The sequence below is a fragment of the Thunnus maccoyii genome, chromosome 7, assembly GCF_910596095.1.
Source record: "Thunnus maccoyii chromosome 7, fThuMac1.1, whole genome shotgun sequence".
Taxonomy (NCBI): domain Eukaryota; kingdom Metazoa; phylum Chordata; class Actinopteri; order Scombriformes; family Scombridae; genus Thunnus; species Thunnus maccoyii.
The window spans coordinates 32345001-32367252 of record NC_056539.1 but is presented as its reverse complement, the minus strand read 5'-3'; the positions used below and the strand labels follow the sequence as shown (position 1 = coordinate 32367252).

At 41.1% G+C, this 22252-nt stretch overlaps 1 protein-coding gene across 3 annotated transcripts in view; it reads right to left on the bottom strand.

The window, feature by feature from the left end:
- The window catches only part of mast2 (microtubule associated serine/threonine kinase 2), a 202361-nt gene that overhangs the window by 45684 nt on the left and 134425 nt on the right, over nucleotides 1–22252 (bottom strand). For 2 of the 3 annotated variants that reach the window (XM_042417281.1, XM_042417282.1), the window contains 5 exons: nucleotides 14729–14820; nucleotides 5918–5993; nucleotides 3026–3046; nucleotides 2427–2505; nucleotides 645–799 (listed from right to left, as the gene is read on the bottom strand). In XM_042417281.1, coding sequence (XP_042273215.1) covers nucleotides 645–799; nucleotides 2427–2505; nucleotides 3026–3046; nucleotides 5918–5993; nucleotides 14729–14820 — 423 coding nt within the window. The remainder of the gene's footprint in view (nucleotides 1–644; nucleotides 800–2426; nucleotides 2506–3025; nucleotides 3047–5917; nucleotides 5994–14728; nucleotides 14821–22252) is intronic. The other variant, XM_042417283.1, reaches the window with a different exon arrangement.

The window sequence follows — 22252 nt, the reverse complement described above, 5'->3', positions numbered from 1 at the left end:
AACACTTCAGTAATGTGTAAATCGGTTGCTAGGAAACATCTTGAAAATATGTAAACAGGAAGTCAGTGTAGCATCACAAGCTGTGACATCACTTCTATAAAAAACAAACACTTTTAGGGGCCAAAAGATGTAAAAATCTTAACAAATCTTATTTCTGTCTGCACACCTGCAGGAACATCTGTGTTTTAGAATTAGTGATATTTGTTTTGTACTTTAAGGTTCAGTGTTTTCATTTTCTTTTACTCTTCAGTCTCAACAGATTATATATTAGCAAGCTCATGAAACAGCTCTCAGGTTAATATGCAGCATTTAGTAGTTGTAAATATTTATTAATAACTCATCTGTGAGGTGCAACTGGTTTTAATCTAGTGATATTATCTCCATTTATTAAACACTGATGTTATAACAGATCCAGAACACACCTGAACCTCTGAACTGTGATCATCTTCACAGCTACAGTGAATAAACTCCCAACTGTTCAGTTTATCAAAGCAGCAACACTGAAAGTTGAACATCTCGCTCCAACCAAACTAAATTTATAACATATATATTTAATAACTGGTGTTATGTGGCTGCAGGAAGCGCTGTGTCGGTTGCTGCTTGCTGCAGTGTTGGTGCGGGTGTTTGTGACGTCATGGTCCTACCTGAGGCTGCGGGAGCGCGGTCTCATGGCGGGGGAGCGGCGTCCTTCCTCGTCCGTGATGCTCTCGGAGCTGAAGTGTTTGGTGAGGAAGTGCAGCTCGTCCGGAGTGGGCTGGAAGGGCAGCTGGTGCAGCTTCTCCTGAGATGAACAGGAGGACTGTGAGAGGAGGAGCACAGAGGGAGCACAGATTACAACCAGCACTGGAGCTACTGCGGGGGGGCGAGGGGGGAGGAGGGGGGGTTAGGCGGGAGCTAGGCTAGGCTGGGTTAGCCTCCACGGTTTAAGTTTAACTGGTTCCAGTAGGAGGAGAGACGGAGAGAAGGTTACGACCAGCGCCGGAGCTTCTGTTAGAGTTAAGACTGAGTTAACCAGCAGTAACGGACGACTGGTTTGTTCTCCAGTTTACACTGGTTCACACTGGCAGGTTAACGGCGGTAACGACTTCCTGTCTGAAGATCTGAAGCTGCAGAGTCACTGACGTCTTTTAAATCACTTCTTAAAACTTTTATTAATCCTCACTCAAAGTTTTATTTTTACAGTTCAACAATATCTTCAGTTTTATTGTATTTTATCTGTTTTATTCTCTGTTCCTTTATTTTGCTGGATTTCATTAATTGTGGTGCTGAATTGTTTGTTTTTGTCCTTTGTAAAGCATTTGAAAGGTGCTATATAAACAGATAAAGTTTATTATTATTATTATTATTATTATTATTATTATTATTATTAGTATTAGTATTGTATTGGTCAGACAGTCAAACAAAACCAGCCCCGGTATTTTATCACTACTTTTTAACATTTTATTGAGAAAAATGAATCAAGAGAATAATCTGCAGATCGATCAATACTGAAATTATCTGGAAATACTCTGGATTGGACACACAGACTGTCCTGATAATTATATATTGATAATATCTGTCTGATATATGACTGAATTACAATAAATTAAACCAAAGATAATTGATCCAAGTCGCTATGAGAATAATGTTGGAATATTAAAAACATATTAAAGCTGATTTTTATAGTTTTGATGTTAAATCCTCATATTGCTGTTGTTGTTGTTGTTTGTCTCTCTGAATAATGTAACATCTCCTGCTGCCTTCATGAGATATTCAAGCTGACAGAGCGAGAGTAGCTCCACCGTTTCTGTCTTGTTTTCTTCTGCTTTGCACAAAACGACCAGTTTTCTCTGCCGACACAAACCGCCTTAAAACTACAGGACTGAGTTGTTGTTCTGACACTTCAACTGGCGAATCATCTAATCAATGATCACCGAGCACCGAGAGTCCTTCATTGACCCTGATACGTGGACTGAAACGAGGCCTGCTCCTCTGTTATCACAGCCAGCTAGCAGCTACGCTAGCAGTCTGAAGCTAAGAGCTGCTTTTCACACCCGGTGGATTCAGCTCCCTGCCTTCTGAAGCAAGCTGAGCCTCGTTCTACAAGCTGCAGCTACAGAGAATAAACCGCACGCTGGGGTTAGGGAAGGAGATGAAGGAGCAGCAGCAGAAGGTAAAAGGGAGGAGGAGGAGGAGGAGGAGGAGGAGGAGGATTAGACCAGTAGGGGAGGGAAAACGAGAGGAAACAGAACAGGAAGCAGAGCTAGACTTGAGGGCATCAGCGAGGAGACAACAAGAGGTTTGTTGCTTTGCAGGTACAGTAAATAAGAGGGAGTAGAGAGCATTTATCTGCAGCTTTTTTTGGGGGTCTATAGGATAAAAGACATACAGTTACATGCACATAAACAGTACACATGATGCTGAAAGAGAGAGAGAGAGATATTTACCGAGACAGTGGAGCTGGGAGTGTTGGTGCCATAGCCAGAGGAAGGCAGCGAGGCCAGAGACCAGCGTCTGCCATCCGTCCTGAAGAAGAAAAAGAGAGGATGAAGACATCAAAACATACATTTTCTCCCCATGTCAATAAACACCTACACATATCGACAGGATGCAGCAGCGTCACATTTAGCAAAATAAAATAAAAGGGGGATTTAGTTGAAGGAGGGAAAATGCAAACACAAGGACGACATGGACTCAGAGGTGCGGGGCAAAGCCGTGAGGAGCATCCAGGTAAAGTGAAGCATGATGGGAGTCCACAGCTCGTCTGCTTCTTACTGACACTAAACATCTGGGATCCGATTCATTAAAGGACGAGACTGCCGTTATTCTACAGGGAAGAAGAAGAAGAAGAAGAGACGCTGCGGCGTGGTGGCGTGGTGCTGGGGGGGTACTTGTTGATGTCATTGAAGTGTGTGTGTGTGTGTGTGTGTGTGTGTGTGTGTGTGCTCAGCCATGCAGGACGGAGAGCAGGAGGGTGACAGCAGGAAGAGTGAGGAGGAAGGTGAGGCTCATGTAAAAGGGTCAAAGGTCAAAACTGAGAGGTTACCTGTCAGCCCTGTGTCCGTGACTGTGAGGGAGACAAGACAGGGTTGTTTTTTTTTTCTTTTCTTATTTTTTTTTAAGCTCTTTGTGTCTGTCAGTCAGTCTCACACACACACACACACACACACACACACACACACACACACACACACACACACACACAGACACACTCACGCACACGCTCACGCACACACACACACACACACACATACACACTCATATTTTTGATATTTTGAACAAAAACAGGGTTTGAATCATGAAATTAAACATTCAGAGAGTTGAGCTGCTTTCAGGTGAACACTGCCGATAAGATAATTAGTGTGTAAGAATTTAATTAATTGTAAGTTTGTCTGTTTAAACACCACTAAAGTATAATATGATGATGTGTATTACTTGATCTTGAGGCCTGAGTTAAAATCTAGTTTTAAAGCCTTTATTATCTCATTTCTTATTGAGCTTCTATTGTGCTGATTCCTAAATAAATAATGTGTTTAATCAAGTAATCAACTAATATTAAAAAATACATACATAATGCACAGAGAGAGGGAGAAACAAGGTGTCAGTATGAGCTCACAGACCTGATAAATTGATATAACAAGTAATCTGTGTTAAGAAAGTTCTGTAAAATTCCACATTTACACAACATCCTTAAACTGTCAATTATTTAATCATTTAATCAGTTTATCACAAATGATACTGACAACAAATACTCTGAGGAGAAAATGAAAGAACCATAATTAAAACTGAACTAGTAAAGATGTTAAAGTTGACGGCTGCGACCAACATTTAGTCTGTTTTAATTCATATAAACCATAAAATAAATCAACAGTTGAAATAAAACATTATGAGCTTGATGAATGAAGGATTTACTGCTGTGTGGTTTTATCTTCCTGTAGCTCATAAACAGCTGAGTGAGAGTAGAAACATTAATACAACACAAAGAAAAGCCAAAATGAGACGAACATCCTTCATCATAAGGAGGTGAATAAATCACATTTCAGTAAAAAAAACATGAATAATGCATCTGAGAGCACAAAGGAAAAATAATAAAGAAAGAAGATGCGTCTCTATAATTTGTTGAAAGGTTTCAGCCGGTGATGCCAGAAGATTACAGACATCACAGACGTGTTCATGAAGGACAAATAACAGACCTCAGCTCTCAGCTCTACGATAATCTGCATATTTCTGACGGATAAACGCTGTCATATTATTTTTCTCATCCTTGGCAACAGTTTGATGAAGCAGGAAGCTTCTCATATCAAACTCCACCACATGATGTCACTGCTGTCACAGCGTCTGCGGCGCCGCTGCGGCACCGAGGTCAGACAGACAGACAGACAGACAGGGAGGGATTTCCAATTCAAATCAACATTAATGCTCTTTTTGGCTGATGCTGATGTTTGATGGTGTTGTCATGGAAACACCCCAGAGACACAACAGGAAAAGGTGTGAATCATGAACATCAGTGAACATTTAAAGAGGAGGGTTTGCAGATAATTTCAGTTTTAATCTGGTGGCGTGTCTCATGTTTAATAATTTAATTTTAACGAGCAGTTAATCCATTTCCTCTGACATCATCATTTCACACCAATAACTTTTATTTATTTATTTATCATCCTGCAGCTCTTTGATGCTGTAAATCTGTGCATGAAGCAGCATGTGGAGGATAATTTACTAAACATTTATACATGTCACAGGTTCATGCATAAACGCTCACACACACACACACACACACACACACACACACACACACACACACACACACACACACACACACACACACACACACACACACACACACACACACACACATACACACGTTCCTCCTCCTTCCCTCTCAGTAATTACTATCTGTTCTGAGAGCCCAGACAGATAAGAGGTTTATTAATCCCGGTTTGAGTGACAGCCTCAAAGTGATCATCTGCCTCCTCATCTGCTCACACACTACTATCATCATCATCATCATCATCATCATCATCATTAGAAGCAGCAGCAGCAGCAGCGGCTCGTCTCTTAAGGCGCCGAAGACATCAACGCTAAAAGGTTGAAGTACAGCTCAGACATGAGCTCAAAATCTCCACTTCCTGTCTGATTAGTGACGTAAGCTGCTGCTGCACATGTACAAACTGCTTCAGGATTCCTGCACCAACTAATCCATGTGCAATAAAAAGCTTTTGTAATGAAAGAATTATATTTTACTTCAGTTTAAGGAATATAATCTAGATTTTAGAAACACTTTCATCATGAAAACCTCCCAAAACTAAAAATAGTTCATGCAGTTTTTAAAGATATTTATGTTCAGTTTCATTTTCTGCTAATTTTATTTCCCATCATTAAGATCTAAATGATGTTTCAAAGCCAGGAATCAAATTCTGCTGCGGAAATACAAAATAACTCACTTATGTAGAGTTACTGCAGCGATTTAAATATATCAAGTTAAAAGATACTGAATCATCCTATTAAATATACATCAAGTGGAATTCCTAGAAATAAAAACACACCGGAGACATGACCTCAGTTTTTGCAGGAAACCTTGTTTTATCATTTAACGACATTCACCAAACGTCTCGGTGCGTCTGTGTTTAACGTTGTTAGTGAAACTGTCTGACCTCCTGACTCACATCAGGAAATATCTGATTTAAAGAAAAAAAGTGGAACAAAGAGTCTAAACACTGAAGCTTTTCAGTTTGTGAAGCTACAAACGTTTTCTGGACGATACTGAGAAAGTATTTGGGTTGAATATGAAGCTCTGCAGGTCTGAACAGAGCCTTGAACTGTACTTTAATAAAACTGTAGAGTGACGTGAGACCCTCAAAACAAACCAATGAAAACTACAGACATATATATATATATATATATATATATATGTGTAGATTTGACAGTAGTTGTGTCTCACCTGCGAGCAGGAACGAAGGAGAAGTGTGCAGCTGTGTTGGGGGAGAAGTTGCGAGGGCTGTCCAGAGGGCTGGTACCTGAGAGACGGACAGAAGGACAGAAAGAGTGAAGACGGATATCAGTCAGTGTTGAATATACTGAACATTTCAACTCTGAAGAAAACTGGACGTTTCATATAAACTCAGTAACTTTATCACAGTATTTTCCTCCCGGTTGCCACGTTTAAGTATTCAGAGTTAAACTACAGCTCTGATTCACACGTCTGACTGACTTCTTCTCTATAGCAACACCCGCTGAGGCTCATGGGTAATGTAGTATTTAGAGTGATCGACCAAACAAAGTTGAAATAACTCACCGATCACAGATAATTAAAACTGATAGTGTGATTAAATTATCCAAGAGGCTCCTTTGTTTGTATGTTGAGAAACATTTAGGATATATATTTAAATAAAAATGTTCAGAACCAACATCTCCAGCTTTAAACTCTATACAAACAGAAAACTTTCAAGTGCAACAGGCTCCTTCAGATGGGGAAGTAATGACGGTGTGTGTAAGCAGAGTACATGTGTGAAGTGCTGAGGATGAAGTGAATTGGAAGAGACACAAATATAAAAGAGAGAGAGAGCGGCTGTAATAAGTGACAGAGAGAGTTTGATCGAGTGTCTCGTTAAATTAGCGGCGGCTGAGACGAAGGTGCGAGGTGGAGAGATGAGAGGGATGACTAATCTTTTCTCCTCCATCTGCACAGAGGAGAAGTTCAAGGTAAAGGAGGAGAAACTGTGTTTTTCATCTTCTGCTGAACATCTGAAGAGATGCAGAGATGCAGAGAGAGATGCAGAGAGAGAGAGATGTACAGAAGCAGAAGTTGAGGCTTCATGAGGGGAAGGATAGACGGAGAGAGGGATTCAAAGGAGCGTAGAACGAGAGGAAGGATGGAGGACGTCTGATATAATTACTACAGTATTGAAGCAAGTTAATAGGTTGATTATTACAGGTGCATTTATGTGCAATTTAAAGATGATGTTTCCTTTGAAATGTGACATTCAGGGCTGCAACTAACAATTATTTCTATTCTATCTATTAATCAACCAAATATTTAATCTCCTGCAGCACAAACTGGTGTCTTCACACGTCTCGTTTTGTCCAACTAGCAAACTAGCAACAACTAACACGGACGGTAGCTGCTACGTTAGCAGCTTTGAGTCACAACCGTCAGTCCTGTAAACCATATGTGTCAAACTCAAGGCCGAGAGAAAAAGCAGGCATTGACCGAAAACTACATTTCCCACAATGCATGCCGATTATGTTACCCATGAAGTGACGGTATCTCGCCACTAGACTGCGATGTATCAACATCAATGAGATTTTCCCAACAAGTAATGACCCCAAAATGTCCAGAAAGAGAAAAACTGATGCAGACGGAAGGAGAAAACATGTTTGTGCTTTGTGTTATGAGGTGACGTCTGTGGTCAAACAGAACAATCTACGTCGGCTTTTTGACACTAAACATGGAGCCAGAAATATTCTGCCCCTCTCAACTGTGACAAAAAAGTTTTGAACAAAGTTAATGTTTGATGTTATTTTTGATCGTTGATTGATGAAGTAATGTGGGTTTCATTATAATTACAAAGCAACAAGCAAACATATATTTTTTTTACATCTATGTATATATATATAATATTTGTAACTTGAATAAGTAATACATTCAGAGTTATTGAACATTAAGAAGTAGTTACATGTAAAAGTTACATCTGGTCCTTTGAGGGGAACGATTATGCTGATGTGGCCCTCGGTGAGAATGAGTTTGACTCCCCTGCCATAATTTGTGAAGTGATTAGTTTCTGCTGCAGTTTATGGTGATATAGTGACTCCAGGTGGCGAGCTGTCTCTGGATATCTCGCAGTGGAATTAACGTTCACATCTACAAGAGGAACAGACTGAAAACGACGAGAGTTGAAGCACTAAGAGTCCAGATCCTGCTTAGTTCAGTTTGTCTCTACCTGCTGGGTGGCTAATGCTAACTAGCAGCAGTCTGCAGACATCAGAAACACAAACAACAGCATATTATTCCATTACTGAGCGGACGTCTGTGCTCTGTCTGTGATCAACCTGTGATCTAGTGGAAGCGTCTGGTTCTGACAGTCGTGAGCTGCGTGAGATAAATTCACCCACCGAGCAGAAAACATCTGCAGCTCAGAATGAAGAGGTGACACTGCTGCTGCTGCTGCTGCTGCTTCATATAACAGATGATCCTCTGCTGAATAAACCTGAGATTATTTAATAAGCACGTTGACACTTTCATTCACACACACGTAGAATAACTGAGACGAATATTCAAGGACGGTCGATCTGGATGGAAACTCGGCTGCTCTGAGAGTCCAGCGTGTAACTAATAATTCACCGGAGGCTAGACGACGGCGAGGGTGAATATGTACTTCACACACACACACACACACACACACACACACACACACACACACACACACACAGAGACTGATGGGAGGGAAACGCTGGCGGCTTCAGAAACAGGAGGAGAGATTAACTAGTCGGACATTTCCGCATCAATTATGTATTTTTTTCCTCGGCGGCGCGTCTGGACAGAACAGGAACTCAAATATTAATACGAGCATTTGCTCTCTGTCAGATGGGAATCTGTGTGTAGCTGCTGCGGTGAAAGAAGAAAGAACATGTATGAACAAACTCAACTGAACACGCGTGTTATTAGTGAAGCAGACGGAAGCTTGTTAGTGTCCGTCGTGTGTTGTTAAAAACACACAAAGGTCTCTGAGGGGCCGAACCACCACTGCACTGTCACACTTTACTGCTGTAAGTCTGCGTGTGTGTGTGTGTGTGTGTGTGTGTGTGTGTGAGAGTGTGTGTGTGTGTGTGTGTGTGAGTGTGAGAGTGTGTGTGTGTGTGTGTGTGCAGTGATTCTCTATTATAGTGATAAAACATCAGACTGTTGGACAAAACCAGCAAAACAAACTTGTCGTGGCCGATTTTACACTTTTTTTTTGTATTTAATATTTTTTAAAAACATTTTATAGATTAAGTTAAGAAAAGAAAACCTATATTATTTCTTTATTTAATAAAAAATGATTAATAATATCTTAACATCCTTAAGTTTGTTCGCTCTGGTTTTCTTGAACATACAACTTCCTTAAGTTGTAAATAAACATCTCGTTACTATCACGCTTTTAATGTGAAACTTTGGAACTTTTGTTTTTGTGAAAAGTGCTTTATAAATAAAGATTTACTCACTTACTACAGCTAAACACAAATGCATCATAATAATAAACAAGTCTTATAATATATAATGATTTAACCTGACAGGATGATGAGAACTTTAATTCTTTGATATATTAAGTACAAGTACTGTAGCTGGACTGAACTTCTGTACTTTATCCATACATGTGTTCATCTTGTTTCATATTCTGATCTGTCAGTAGATTATTTAAAGCTAACACAAACACTAAACTGATACCATGATACACACGGAGCTGAAACAACCAGGTGTCCATTTCCAGTTGACATGTTTGTAATCAAACCCACTGTGACACCAGTTATAACCCAGTATATCATCCTAATGGAGTTAAACTGGAACACTGATGATCTGTGATAATAGATTTTGTAACTCAAATAAAACAAACACTGAGCTATTTTCTTTTCCAGAGACGGTGTTTGTTACCCGTCTGTTTTTGCTTTCTGACCATCTGACCTACAATCTGTCACCCATCACAGATGTCACACACACACACACACACACACGCCCAGCAGCACGCCATCCGCAGACCATAATCCAGAGTATGTGAGGTCAGTCATGACCTCCACACTCCCCCAACGTCACGTCAGAAACACCAGAAACACCAGTCTGCATCATTTCTACACTTCCCACTTCCTGTCGAGAGAATAAAACCACCGAGTGGTTTGTTGTTTCAGGCTAAAAAGAATAAGAACAAGTGAAATGTGAATGATGTGTGTGTGTGTGTCTGTGTGTGTGTGTGCGTGTGTGGGCGGTCTCATCACAACAGGTACGGAAGCTGCTGCGCTGTCGCATTTTTTTTTGCGTGCTGCAGTGACAGTGACCTACTTTTAGCAAAGACCAAGAAGAAGAAGAAATATCCTGGTGGCATATGAGACACATGCAAATGTAATATCTGCTTTGTGCCTCGTCGGTCTCTCGCTCGCTCGCTCGCTCCCTCGCTCGCTCCCCTTCCTTCCTTCGCCGCCTCTCCGGGGGGAAAAGAGTGAGGTTGGGATAACAAAATACAGCTATAATTGGGGAGGGGGCGGAAAGAAACAAAAAAAAAAAAAACAACTTGTATTTTCTCTGGAGTGTGTGACAAGAAACCCGAAGGAGGAGGAAAAGCTTGAATCTCTCTCTGTGTGTCCTTCATTACAATTACAAAGATGAGATTGTTTGACAGGAATTCATCAGGAGTCGGAGCACACACACGGAGCTGTCAATCATCCGCCGACCTTTACCGAATAACATCTCGCTGTCAGCAGCCAGGAGAGAGAGAGAGAGAGAGAGAGAGAGAGAGAGAGAGAGAGAGAGAGAGAGAGAGAGAGAGAGAGGAAAGTTCAGGGTGGGTGGGAGAGAGAAAGAAAAATGTAAGATGCTGAAGAGAAGAAAATGAAAGCTGATGACAAGAACGAGGAATTTATGCAGACTTTCAACGTTTAATAAAAGTCATTTCGAGAGAGAGGATCGGTCCTCATCAGCCCCCCCCTCCCTCAGGATATTATCTCCCTGTGATTAACAGTAACCGGCCGGATGATTGAAACCATGATGAAACTCATGATTAGGGTTAGAAGGAGAGAGATTGAGAGAAAGAAGAAGAAGAAAAACAAAAAAGGCAATCATCTTAAAGACGGTCTCTGGGAATGAGAGAGAGGTGGGGGGGGGGGGGGGGAGGGGGGGGGGGTGAAAGGTTTAATGGCTTCCAGCGGTGAATATTAATCAGTTAAGTAGCAGACAACAGTGAGATCAAGTCTTTGCTTTCTGTAGGAGGAAATATTAAACTTAAGGTTACGACTCCGTTATGAGCAGCATCATTTTTACTGTGCAGGAGCCTCTAAAGCAGCGGCGACGTTAATTATCGATATTTAATTAGAAGTGTTTATTTCCTTAGCGAGGGACAGACTGACAACTGAGAGGCGGACTGCGAGACTTGGTTGGCAGCGTTACCATGGCAACACAGCAGCCGCCACAGCAGCAGCAGCAGCAGCAGCCCGGAGGATGACGACGGAGACGGAGAGGAAGAGATTGGAAGGATGGAGCGAATGAAAGAAGGACAGAGTGACCCTCGAAACATGCTGCTGGTTTTTAGTTTCATCTTTATTTATTCATCTGTTGTTCATATTTTCACTTACTGCTTTAAAATTTATATATAAATTACCCAAAAAACCCTCCAGAAAACAAATAATGACAAACGTCTGACCATCACAGCCTCTCTGAGCCTGAAGCAGAGTCAAGAATCTCAGTCGAGTCCAATTAACACTGAAGTCAAACGACGAGAAGAAGAATGTTTTTACATGTGAATGAGATGAAACACAGACATGAATACAACGTACGTTTCCTTTTACATAATAACCAAAACTAATAGAAAATGAAACAACTTTGATGTGAATAGTTGCATTAAAACTTTAGGATTCGTTATAAACATGCACGTTTAGAAAAATACAGTTATAAACATGTATTTATTAGAACAACAATCCAACAAACTGTTGAAATCTGTGAGTTTGTTGCTGTTACTGAAAGCAGTTACAGGTTTACTGGAGCATTAAAGTCAATTAAACTACAACAATAAACCTTAATTCAACTTATTAAACTTTTTTAACTGCAGTTAAAATATTTCAACAACTCTTCCTGACTTCACAGAGGTCAAAGGTCAACAGGGAGAGTGTGATTCATGTATAAAAAGACTGCGATATCGAGCTCATTACCGCCTGTTCAAAACTGTTGAACACATCTAAACACCAGCTGAACCGCTGCCCAGTAACCACTGGAGCTCTGGTGCTGCAAACCTCACATCAACGATACCAGTTATCCTTTTTATACCAAAACAAACATGGAGGCAACCGGCAACATGCAGCATGGTTTGTGCTAAAAAGAGAAAAGAGATCCTGGATGGAGAGGAGGGTAACGTTGACTATAACTATAACTAACAAACCGTTCTTCTTCTGTTGTTTATTTACCGGTACGTCTTCCGCTGGTGACACATGTGACGCTATCGGTTGTAAATATCAAACATGTTTCTAAGAAGGTCTGGCAGCGACTAGATCTGAAGAATCTTTACAGATGAAACACGTCATGATTTTATCTCCATGACGATATTCAGCTCAACAGTCGTCATGTGTGTCGCCGCCTTAAACAAAACGACTTCTCATTAACAACAGGACTGTTTATATCTCGACTGACAGCGATCAGGCCATGTTTTATCTTCTTTATTGTATTTTTTTTTTTTTTACAAGGTTAATATTTGTTCATATGTATTTCAAATAAAAGCTGGACAAAAAGCCGCTTCAACACGACCACTTATTAAAACATATGTGTGTGTGAGACAGGTTGGTGAGTTCCTTTATTTCCTGAGCAGGAAATGAGACGTGTGACTGTCAGCTGAGCACAAACACACACCTGTAATGAGCAGCTTTACCTCTCTATCTCTCTACCTCTCTCTCTCTACCTCTCTCTCTACCTGTCTCTACCTCTCTCTCTCTATATATATATACCTCTCTACCTCTCTCTCTACCTGTCTCTACCTCTCTCTCTATATATATATATACCTCTCTCTCTATGCCTCTCTCTACCTCTCTCTCTCTATACCTCTCTCTCTACCTGTCTCTACCTCTCTCTCTCTATATATATATACCTCTCTCTCTATGCCTCTCTCTACCTCTCTCTCTCTATACCTCTCTCTACCTCTCTCTCTACCTCTCTCTCTCTATATATATATACCTCTCTCTCTATGCCTCTCTCTACCTATCTCTCTCTCTATATATATACCTCTCTCTCTATACCTCTCTCTACCTCTCTCTACCTCTCTCTCTACCTGTCTCTACCTCTCTCTCTCTCTATATATATACCTCTCTCTCTATGCCTCTCTCTACCTATCTCTCTCTATACCTCTCTCTCTCTCTCTACCTCTACCTCTCTCTCTCTACCTCTCTCTCTCTATACCTCTCTCTCTCTCTAACTCTCTCTCTCTCTCTCTACCTCTACCTCTCTCTCTCTATACCTCTCTCTCTCTCTCTCTCTCTCTCTCTCTCTCTACCTCTCTCTCTATTTTACCAACTTCTCATCTTTCATATCCTCCATCCTGCTGTCTTTCTCTTTGTCCTTTCCGATCTACAGTTCGACTCTCTCGATCAATATCGCTGTTGTTGATCTTTCCTCCGTCTTTACGTTGGGAGGGGGGGCGGGGGCGGCGGTGAGCGGGCGGCGGGTGTCGGAGGTGGATTTGAGGGTTTTGTGCTCTTATATGCTGTCGAGCGTGTTTGACAAATATCCTGTCAGTGAGCATTTCATCTGTCACCACACACACACACACACACACACACACACACACACACACACACACGTGAAGCTAAAGCACACACACACATTTTCAGTGCTTTTCAGCTAACAGGCTACGTTAGCCGCTACTAGCATAACACAGCTGAATCTCTACGGTTGAGTGGATCGAGTTGCATTGTGGGTAATGTAGGCGCTGTCTCAACACAGAAGATGAATGTGTGGATTAAAAGAAATGAAATCTCTGTTTCTGCTGCATCAATTTTAACCTTTTTTTTTTTTTTAAACTGTCTGTCATGAGTTCAATAATGTTTGTTGAGTTTGATGCTACATCTCATTGAAAATTAATGAGTCCACGTCATCTTGGGAAATATAAAAACAGGCTGAAATCAGCTTGTTATTTTGTTTCTACTAAACTATAAAACAGATTTTATTTCACTGAAGAGCAGAGAAGATAATTGTGTTGTTTAGTTCGTCTGTTTTATATCATTGTGGTGTGAAAGTTGCAGTTTCATTTAATTTCCCAAAAGACACGTTCAGCTCCCATGTCTGCTGGGAGTGTTTGGATATCACATATTAACTTCTATAAATTAGTTAAATGTTTGATGGTGTAAAATCTCCTGGTTGCAAGTTTTTAAGATAATTTTAGAGTTAATTTCCTGAATTAAAACGAGGCCTGTCTGAGGTCACAAATCAAACGTGCACAAATCCATCCGTTAAAACTGAATCATGTCTAAAAGGACAGTATTTTTCATTCCTGCTGTCAGTCGTCCGGCTGTGCGGCGCTCAGTGTGTCATCTGAGCTGTTAATTGAGCTTTGTTGTTGTGTGATAGTGAACGACACGACTCCGTGTAACACAGAATCACCTGCTGTTACTATACACACACACACACACCTCTCAGCAGATGAGGAACACATGAACGAATCGCAGCAGACAGAGACGATGATACTACGACACCTACGACTGCTGATTCATCACCAATTCATGCTCTGCTACTGGTGATGCTGGTTGTTCTTCCCGGTACTGGTCCCTTCAGGATGAATCCAGCATTTAGTCTGAAGCTTCATTCATAAACAATCAAAGCTCCTGGAGAAAGATGATGCTACTAACTTTATACTGCAGATAGAGATGCTGCAGACATCAAAGTTCACTTAAACCCTTAAACATGTGTGCGTGTGTGCATGTGTGTGTGTGTGTGTGTGTGCATGTGTGTGTTTGTGTGTGTGTGCGTGCGTGCGTGTGTGCGTGTTTGTGTGTGTGTGTGTGCGCATGTGTGCGTGTGCACGTGTGTTACCTGTATGTCCATGCAGAGGGGAGTGTGGTCGTGGCAGAGTCGGGGAGGTGCTGGACGTCACAATCAGACTCTTCCTGTTGCTCGTCCGACAGCTGAAGACACAAACAGACACAGAAGTTTATTAGAGCTACAACGACTGATCGATTAATGGATTAATCGATCAACAGAAAGCTAATCTGCAACTATTTCGATAATCGATTAATTGTTGTGAGTCATTTTATGATTGTAAACTAAATGTCTTTGGGTTGTGGTGTTGGTTGGGACAAAACAAGACATTTAGGAGGAGTTTCATCAAAATTTTTTACAATTTTCTGACATTTTATAGACCATATGACCAATCAAATAACTTAACTGATCATCAGTTAAGTTGATGTAATGTAATATCTGCAGAATATCTCTGCTGGTCCTACGAGGAGCTTTGCAATGAACCAATCACAGATTCCCCATCAAGCCAAGATCAACATTTCCAGATACTGAACTGTACAGTTAACAGACAAACATCAATAAAACACACACACACACACACACACACACACACACACACACACACACACACACACACACACACACACACACACACACACACACACACACACACACACACACTTCTGTAAAAGTCAGTCATTTGTACTCTTTCCAAAAATGGGTCAAACACCCCTGCAGCTGTGCGTCAATAACAGCAGGTGGTCACTCTGTCTGTCAGACACACATCAGACTCTCTGCTGCTGCTGCTGCGTTCATGCACCACTGATGAAGAGTTCAACCCGACGATGCTGCTGCATTTTCACACACACACACTGTGTCCTTCACACTGGTGATGATGAGGACGACGACGAAGACGACACACAAACTGTCAAAATCACAACTGCAATCATGCAACACAGACAACAACTACTGAAGGGAACGACGGGAACTTTTTATTTTAGTTCACCTTGAGCCGGCTGAACCACATGCTGCTTATAGAAATGCTTCAGTATAAAAACATGTACGTGTTGTTAAATATGGCGCCTCCTAATAACACACAGCAGGCGGGTCCATCAGTTTCTAATAGTGCAGCAGCTCCGGGTGAACGATTACTATTATTTGTCTCTGATCTTCAAGCAGAGACAACAGCTGCAGCTGCAAACTACATTTAAAGAAATAACACTGTCAGCTCTGTGGACTTAATGCAAGACTTGACTGTTTACTTGATGTCATGAGAGAAACAGCTAAACTTCATTATGGTGTGTTCAGGCTTTTTGAAACCATCGTGGCTCATCTCTACTGGAGTGTTACGTTAGAAAATGTGGATCCAGGCTCATCTCTAGTAGCTGAACAGTCATTATGAGGTTTATCCTGCAGTGAAATGGTTAGACGTGTGTGTGTCCTCCTCTGAGCTGAGATGATTCTGTGTGTGTGTGTGTGTTCACGCTGCTCTACAAAAGATGCTCTTAGGAAAAAAAAAAAAAAAAAAGATCTATGTGCTTTAAAGCTGCGACATCCGTCCCCAGACAGCAGGGGAAGAGGAGGAAATGAAGCGGCAGTCTTCACTTCTAACAGCTTCACTTCACACCCACGCCCGGTCGAGCTCACAGGGTTTTTTTTTTTTTGTTGTTTGCTCCGCAGCTCGGAGCGGAGCGGAGCGTGTGTGTCCGTAATGACTCGAGGTGAGGCTCGTTACACTCGGAGGAAATTACAGACGGGATGGAAGAGGAGGCTGTGATGATGCCTGCAGGTTCAGTACGCTGAGGTGATGTCTCTGTAAAAGTATCTGGTTTCTAAACTAACTGACGGAGAGGATGGTGATGATGATGTTAAAACAGACACGCTCGCTGTTTTCAGTGAACAGCAACACACCTTCAACTCAAGAACTGAGCTGTTCCCCTGGAAACATTAAACCTGAGTGAATGTTGCACAAATATACAGAGTAAAAAGACACAGTTTCTTACACACATTTTCAGTATTGACTGACTTTTTATGGGTAGAACAAAATCAAATTGGATCCTGCTGCTGTTTCAAAGGTGAAGATATAAAATATGTTTCATTTTCTAAACATGTCTTCTCTCCTTCTCTGTCTAATCAACCTTTTTCATCAATGTTAAGTCGTTTATTCTGTGTAATTAAACAATTTTCTGTACCTTTGCTGTGATTTAAGTGAGTTAACTTGATCCAATTTGCTGTCACACTCTTTCAAATCCAAGTTTTGTCAACTTTAAAGCAGCTATAATCAATATTTTTAATAATAACACAGTCTGAACTGACAGTGAGGCTCGTAGTGACGAACCTACAGAGAATTATCAGAGACTCAGCAGCTCCTCTCGGCTTTACAGAGCTTTATAGTGAGTTTCAGCTCATTGTTTATCTGTCCAGCTGCAACTTTACTATTTTGGTCACTGTCATAGCGTTTCATAGCGTCTCATAGCGTCTAATAGCGTCTCATAGCGTCTCATAGCATCTCATAGCATCTCATAGCTTCTAATAGCGTCTCATAGCTTCTAATAGCGTCTCATAGCGTCTCATAGCATCTCATAGCTTCTAATAGCGTCTCATAGCGTCTCATAGCTTCTAATAGCGTCTCATAGCATCTCATAGCTTCTAATAGCGTCTCATAGCGTCTCATAGCTTCTAATAGCGTCTCATAGCGTCTCATAGCGTCTAATAGCATCTCATAGCTTCTAATAGCGTCTCATAGCTTCTAATAGCGTCTCATAGCGTTTCATAGCGTCTAATAGCGTTTCATAGCGTCTAATAGCGTCTCATAGCGTCTCATAGCATCTCATAGCATCTCATAGCTTCTAATAGCGTCTCATAGCATCTCATAGCTTCTAATAGCGTCTCATAGCTTCTAATAGCGTCTCATAGCATCTCATAGCTTCTAATAGCGTCTCATAGCGTCTAGTAGCGTTTCATAGCTTCTAATAGCGTCTCATAGCATCTCATAGCTTCTAATAGCGTCTCATAGCTTCTAATAGCGTCTCATAGCTTCTAATAGCGTCTCATAGCTTCTAATAGCGTCTCATAGCGTCTAATAGCATCTAATAGCGTCTCATAGCTTCTAATAGCGTCTCATAGCTTCTAATAGCGTCTCATAGCGTTTCATAGCGTCTAATAGCGTCTAATAGCGTCTCATAGCGTCTAATAGCGTCTCATAGCTTCTAATAGCGTCTCATAGCGTTTCATAGCGTCTAATAGCGTCTCATAGCGTCTCATAGCTTCTAATAGCGTCTCATAGCTTCTAATAGCGTCTCATAGCGTCTCATTGCATCTCATAGCTTCTAATAGCGTCTCATAGCTTCTAATAGCGTCTCATAGCTTCTAATAGCGTCTCATAGCATCTCATAGCATTTCATAGTGTCTCATAGCGTCTCAAAGTGTCTCATAGCGTCTCATAGCTTCTTTTAGCATTTCATAGTGTCTCATAGCGTCTCAAAGTGTCTCATAGTGTCTCATAGCGTCTCATAGTGTCTCATAGCGTTTCATAGCATCTACCTGCTCAGCACCAAACAGCAAACAGACAACAGTAGTTTGCACGTGAATCAACAGTTTCAAACTTGTAACTTTTTTCTAAACTAAGGAAATAAGTTGAACATCTTCCTTAAAGTCTTACTGCACTTATTTTTCTAAATGTCAAGTAAACATTTGAAGTGAAGATGCTCCTCCGACAGGCTTTCGCAGCGCCAGCAGGTGTCGGCACATTAGCAGCGAGCGTGTGTGTGTGTGTGTGTGTCGTGTTAATTGGCTCGTCACATCTGCCTGCTGTAATTATGTGTTCTGTGTGGTGTTGCGTTTCTGACAAGCAGAACCCGCTGGGCGATCACATGACGCACGACACAAACGAGGCGATTAGGGTTGAAATGTTTAATACGGTCCGATGATCAGTGTTACGTCTCTCTTTAATGTTCGTCTCACTGAAGCTCTTCATCCTCACTGTGTGTAATGTTGTGTTTGTATCTTTGTGAGGATAACTAGAGAGAGTAACGACATCATTCAAACGGCTGTTCAGGGATTCAGCTTTTAGGGTTCAGGTAGGAATCAGGTTTAGATTAGTTTAGATCCAAGGAATGCATAATGTCAATGTGTGTATATGTAGTTATGCACATGCCTGTGTGTGTGTGTGTGTGTGTGTGTTTGTGTGTGTGTTGGGAGTATTAAGTATTGGATCTATGGGGCTTGTGTACAATTGACATTCACGTGACAGATAATTACTGAATATAGTGAAAATATGGCACGCTGTGTGTTTATGTGTGTGTGTGTGTGTGTGTGTGTGTGTCCTGCCATCTGTGCAGCATCAGCATGTGGTCTACACACACACACCTGTGTGAAGGATGAGCTGCCATGTTGGATATTCAGTGATGTGTGTTTAGGGAATTTCTTCATCTTAATGTGGAGCAAACACACACACACACACACACACACACACACACACACACACACACACACACACACACACACACACACACACACACACACTATATGGTGCTATTTACTTTTCTCTCATATTTCCAGAGAACATTCTGCACTTTATCTGAACTCTCACACAGTTCGGCTCAGATGGATTTTTAAGGGTGTTTTCAAACCTACAGTTGGTTTGTTCTGGTCTGGATCAGTGGATGACTGGGTAAACTGGTTGGTTCAGTTTCTTTTCACACAAAAAATCCAAGTAAATCAAAATGCATCACTAAAAGTCTCCTGAAGAAGCTCCTTCCTATCAGCGACGTACTTCACTGTCAGTCCAGGTTAGCGCCTGTTAGCTGCTAACAACTGATGATTTTGTTCAAACTTGCAGCCTTGTAGTCGGATCACGTTTCCACCACAAACAAACCACTCCAGAACTGGTTTGTGACCAGACTGAGACCACTTCCTCTAAAGGGTCTTTTATGTGGTAGTTTTGGTCCATCGTACCAAGAAGGAAAACCAACCAGAGTCCCAGTAAACCAGACTGAACTACGCAGGTTTAAAACACCCAAAGATAAACACACACTTACACAAAAACATGTATGAACCTGGTAAACAGACCTGGTCTGACCAGAGAGAGACTATTTTAGTTTTGACGCTACAGCAAAGACCACCAAAAAACCAGACTAATCCTCTGAAGAACAAATATTTCAATCAGATTTATTTCACAGGTTGCATCATTTCCTGCTAAATAAAAAACGATGCTCATGTGAGTTTAGTTAGTTGTGTTTCTCTGAATAAACTGATAAAATCTTACTGACAGATCCATTTAAACTAAAGTAAATCATTATTGTTTACTGGAATATTTTATCCTCCAGCTGTGCATGTTTGAGCCGACCTGCTCTACACCAGAATAAAAACTCTATAATTAATTATATATATTATAATTTGTACTAAATTTCTTAAACCTCTGCAAGAAACTTTGTAGCAGTTTACAGTCACACATCAGCTCCTTTTTAGGAAATGATTAGTTGAGCTGAACGTGACATTAGAGAAAAGGTTAAGCTGGATTTATAGACGTCAGCTCTGTTAGACACGGAGAAAGAGACGAAGAAGTAATGAAGGAGGAGGAGGAGGAGGAGGAGGAGGAGGAGATGAATGTATGAAAAAGAACAAATGAACGAGGGTTAACAGGAGAGGACATAAAGCCTGCAGCTCTCTGAGTCCCACTGAGACTAAAGCAGCGTTCGTTGGGTTTGTTTGGGTTAATTTACAGTCTGCTGCTGTTCAGCTGCTAATGAACAAAGCTCAATGTCTGTCTCATGAATATGGATTTACATCTGTGCCAATCAGAGTCATCAAACGCAACCAAGTCGGATGTCAGAGCAGGAAAAGTTGGAGCGAGTGTCTGTAATAAAGACAACGAAGGCAGCGGCAGAGAGATGGTCAAAGACTGAAAGAACAGAACAGTTTTTAAGGTTTTTCTCACATTTTTTGACACTTTAAGAACTTCTCATCTGGGTCGACGACTCCGCTGACTTTTTAAAGGTGACACACTTAACACGAGTTCACTATTTGCTTGTTTTTGTGATTCTCTGACACACATATCAACCCGAGCAGCACAGTTTCTCTCTCTCTCTCTCTCTCTCTCTGTGTGAGAAAACGAGAGCACTGTTGGTGTTGTTGTTGGTTTCCTGCAGGCGTTTTGGATCCCTGCTGGGAAACATGCATCTATTATGCAGAACTGACTGAAGGCGACATTTCTGTACATGTGTGTGGAAAATGTGTCTTTTCGTGTCCTCTCGTCATCATCAAAGCAGCAGCCTGTCAGGTAAACGCTGCAGGTGAAGAAGCTTTTCTGACCAGAATTTACTGAATCTAAGAGGAAGTTATGTTTTAGGGTCGATCTTTCCTTCCAGTTTTAACATTTTATATTAAACGCAACGCTCAGCCGCGTTACAGAGCTGCTTCCTGCATCGTCACATCTCTTGTGGTTTTGCAGGAATCAGGAAGACTTTGTGTTTATAAAAATATTTACTCTCTTAATGTCATTTTTGGAAATCTTCCTGGACGTTTCCATGAAACAAATAAACAGTGTAGAAGTGTCATATGTGTGCTATCTTCAGGCACTTATTTAGACTGAATAAACATTTTTATTTTAGGCAGACAAAAAATTTTTTTCAATTTGTACTTCAAAGACCTTCTGCTCTGTTTGTGTATCACCTCGAGTGTTTCTGACACTTTTACAAGAGAACTTTGGGATGTTTCCTCTCTGGCGAGTCACTGTGGTTCAGGAGCTGCAGACGCTTTCATTTTGAATATTTCAGTTTAGTTTTTGCTCCAGAATAGAGCTTAAAGATGTAGTTCAACACCCGGTGAAACGTTCAGTTATCAATATAATACCTGTGTATTCAGTAGGAAGATGGAGTTAGTTCTCCTAGTTTAGCATAAAGACAGGAAACATATAACATATATCTCATTTATTTAACTCGTACATCAGCGTTACTGTATTTTCAGGGAAAGTTTGGAGCTGAAACCATCATTAAGTCTTTCTGTCACAGGGAGGTCGTCGGGTTTGGTTCCATTTCTGCACAGGAACCAGAACCAGAACCCGCACTACAGTCAGAGACGACCTGGGCGGATGGATACGTTCATCAGGAAATAGTTCCCACATGTAACTTCACAAAAGATTATCAAACAAACAAGATAGATCGTATTAATGAGTGAGCTTTAGAGGTGTTGGGACAGAGCTCCAGTCTTTATGCTAAGCTAGGCTAGGCTAGGCTAGGTTAAACTAAGCTAGGCTAACCACATGTATAATATAAAATAGTAACATTTAGTTATTATTTGTTTATTGGTTCATTATTGGGGAGCAACAGAGAGTTCATGTTGATGCTTGTTGTTGGTAAAATGAGTAAAACGGCAGGTATGTTTAAATGTTTGCACACGCGTGTGTTTACTGGTGTTTTAGCTGCGATATGAGCGACTACATATAAACTCAGAGTGTCATAAGTTTCCTACAGTAAAACTCACAACACACACTGACAGAGGAAGAGACGTACAGCGCTGACAGCAGAGATAAAGGAAACTAGAAATGAGCAAACAGCTGTGTGGGCATTAAACTAAACCACCACTGACACAGACACACAC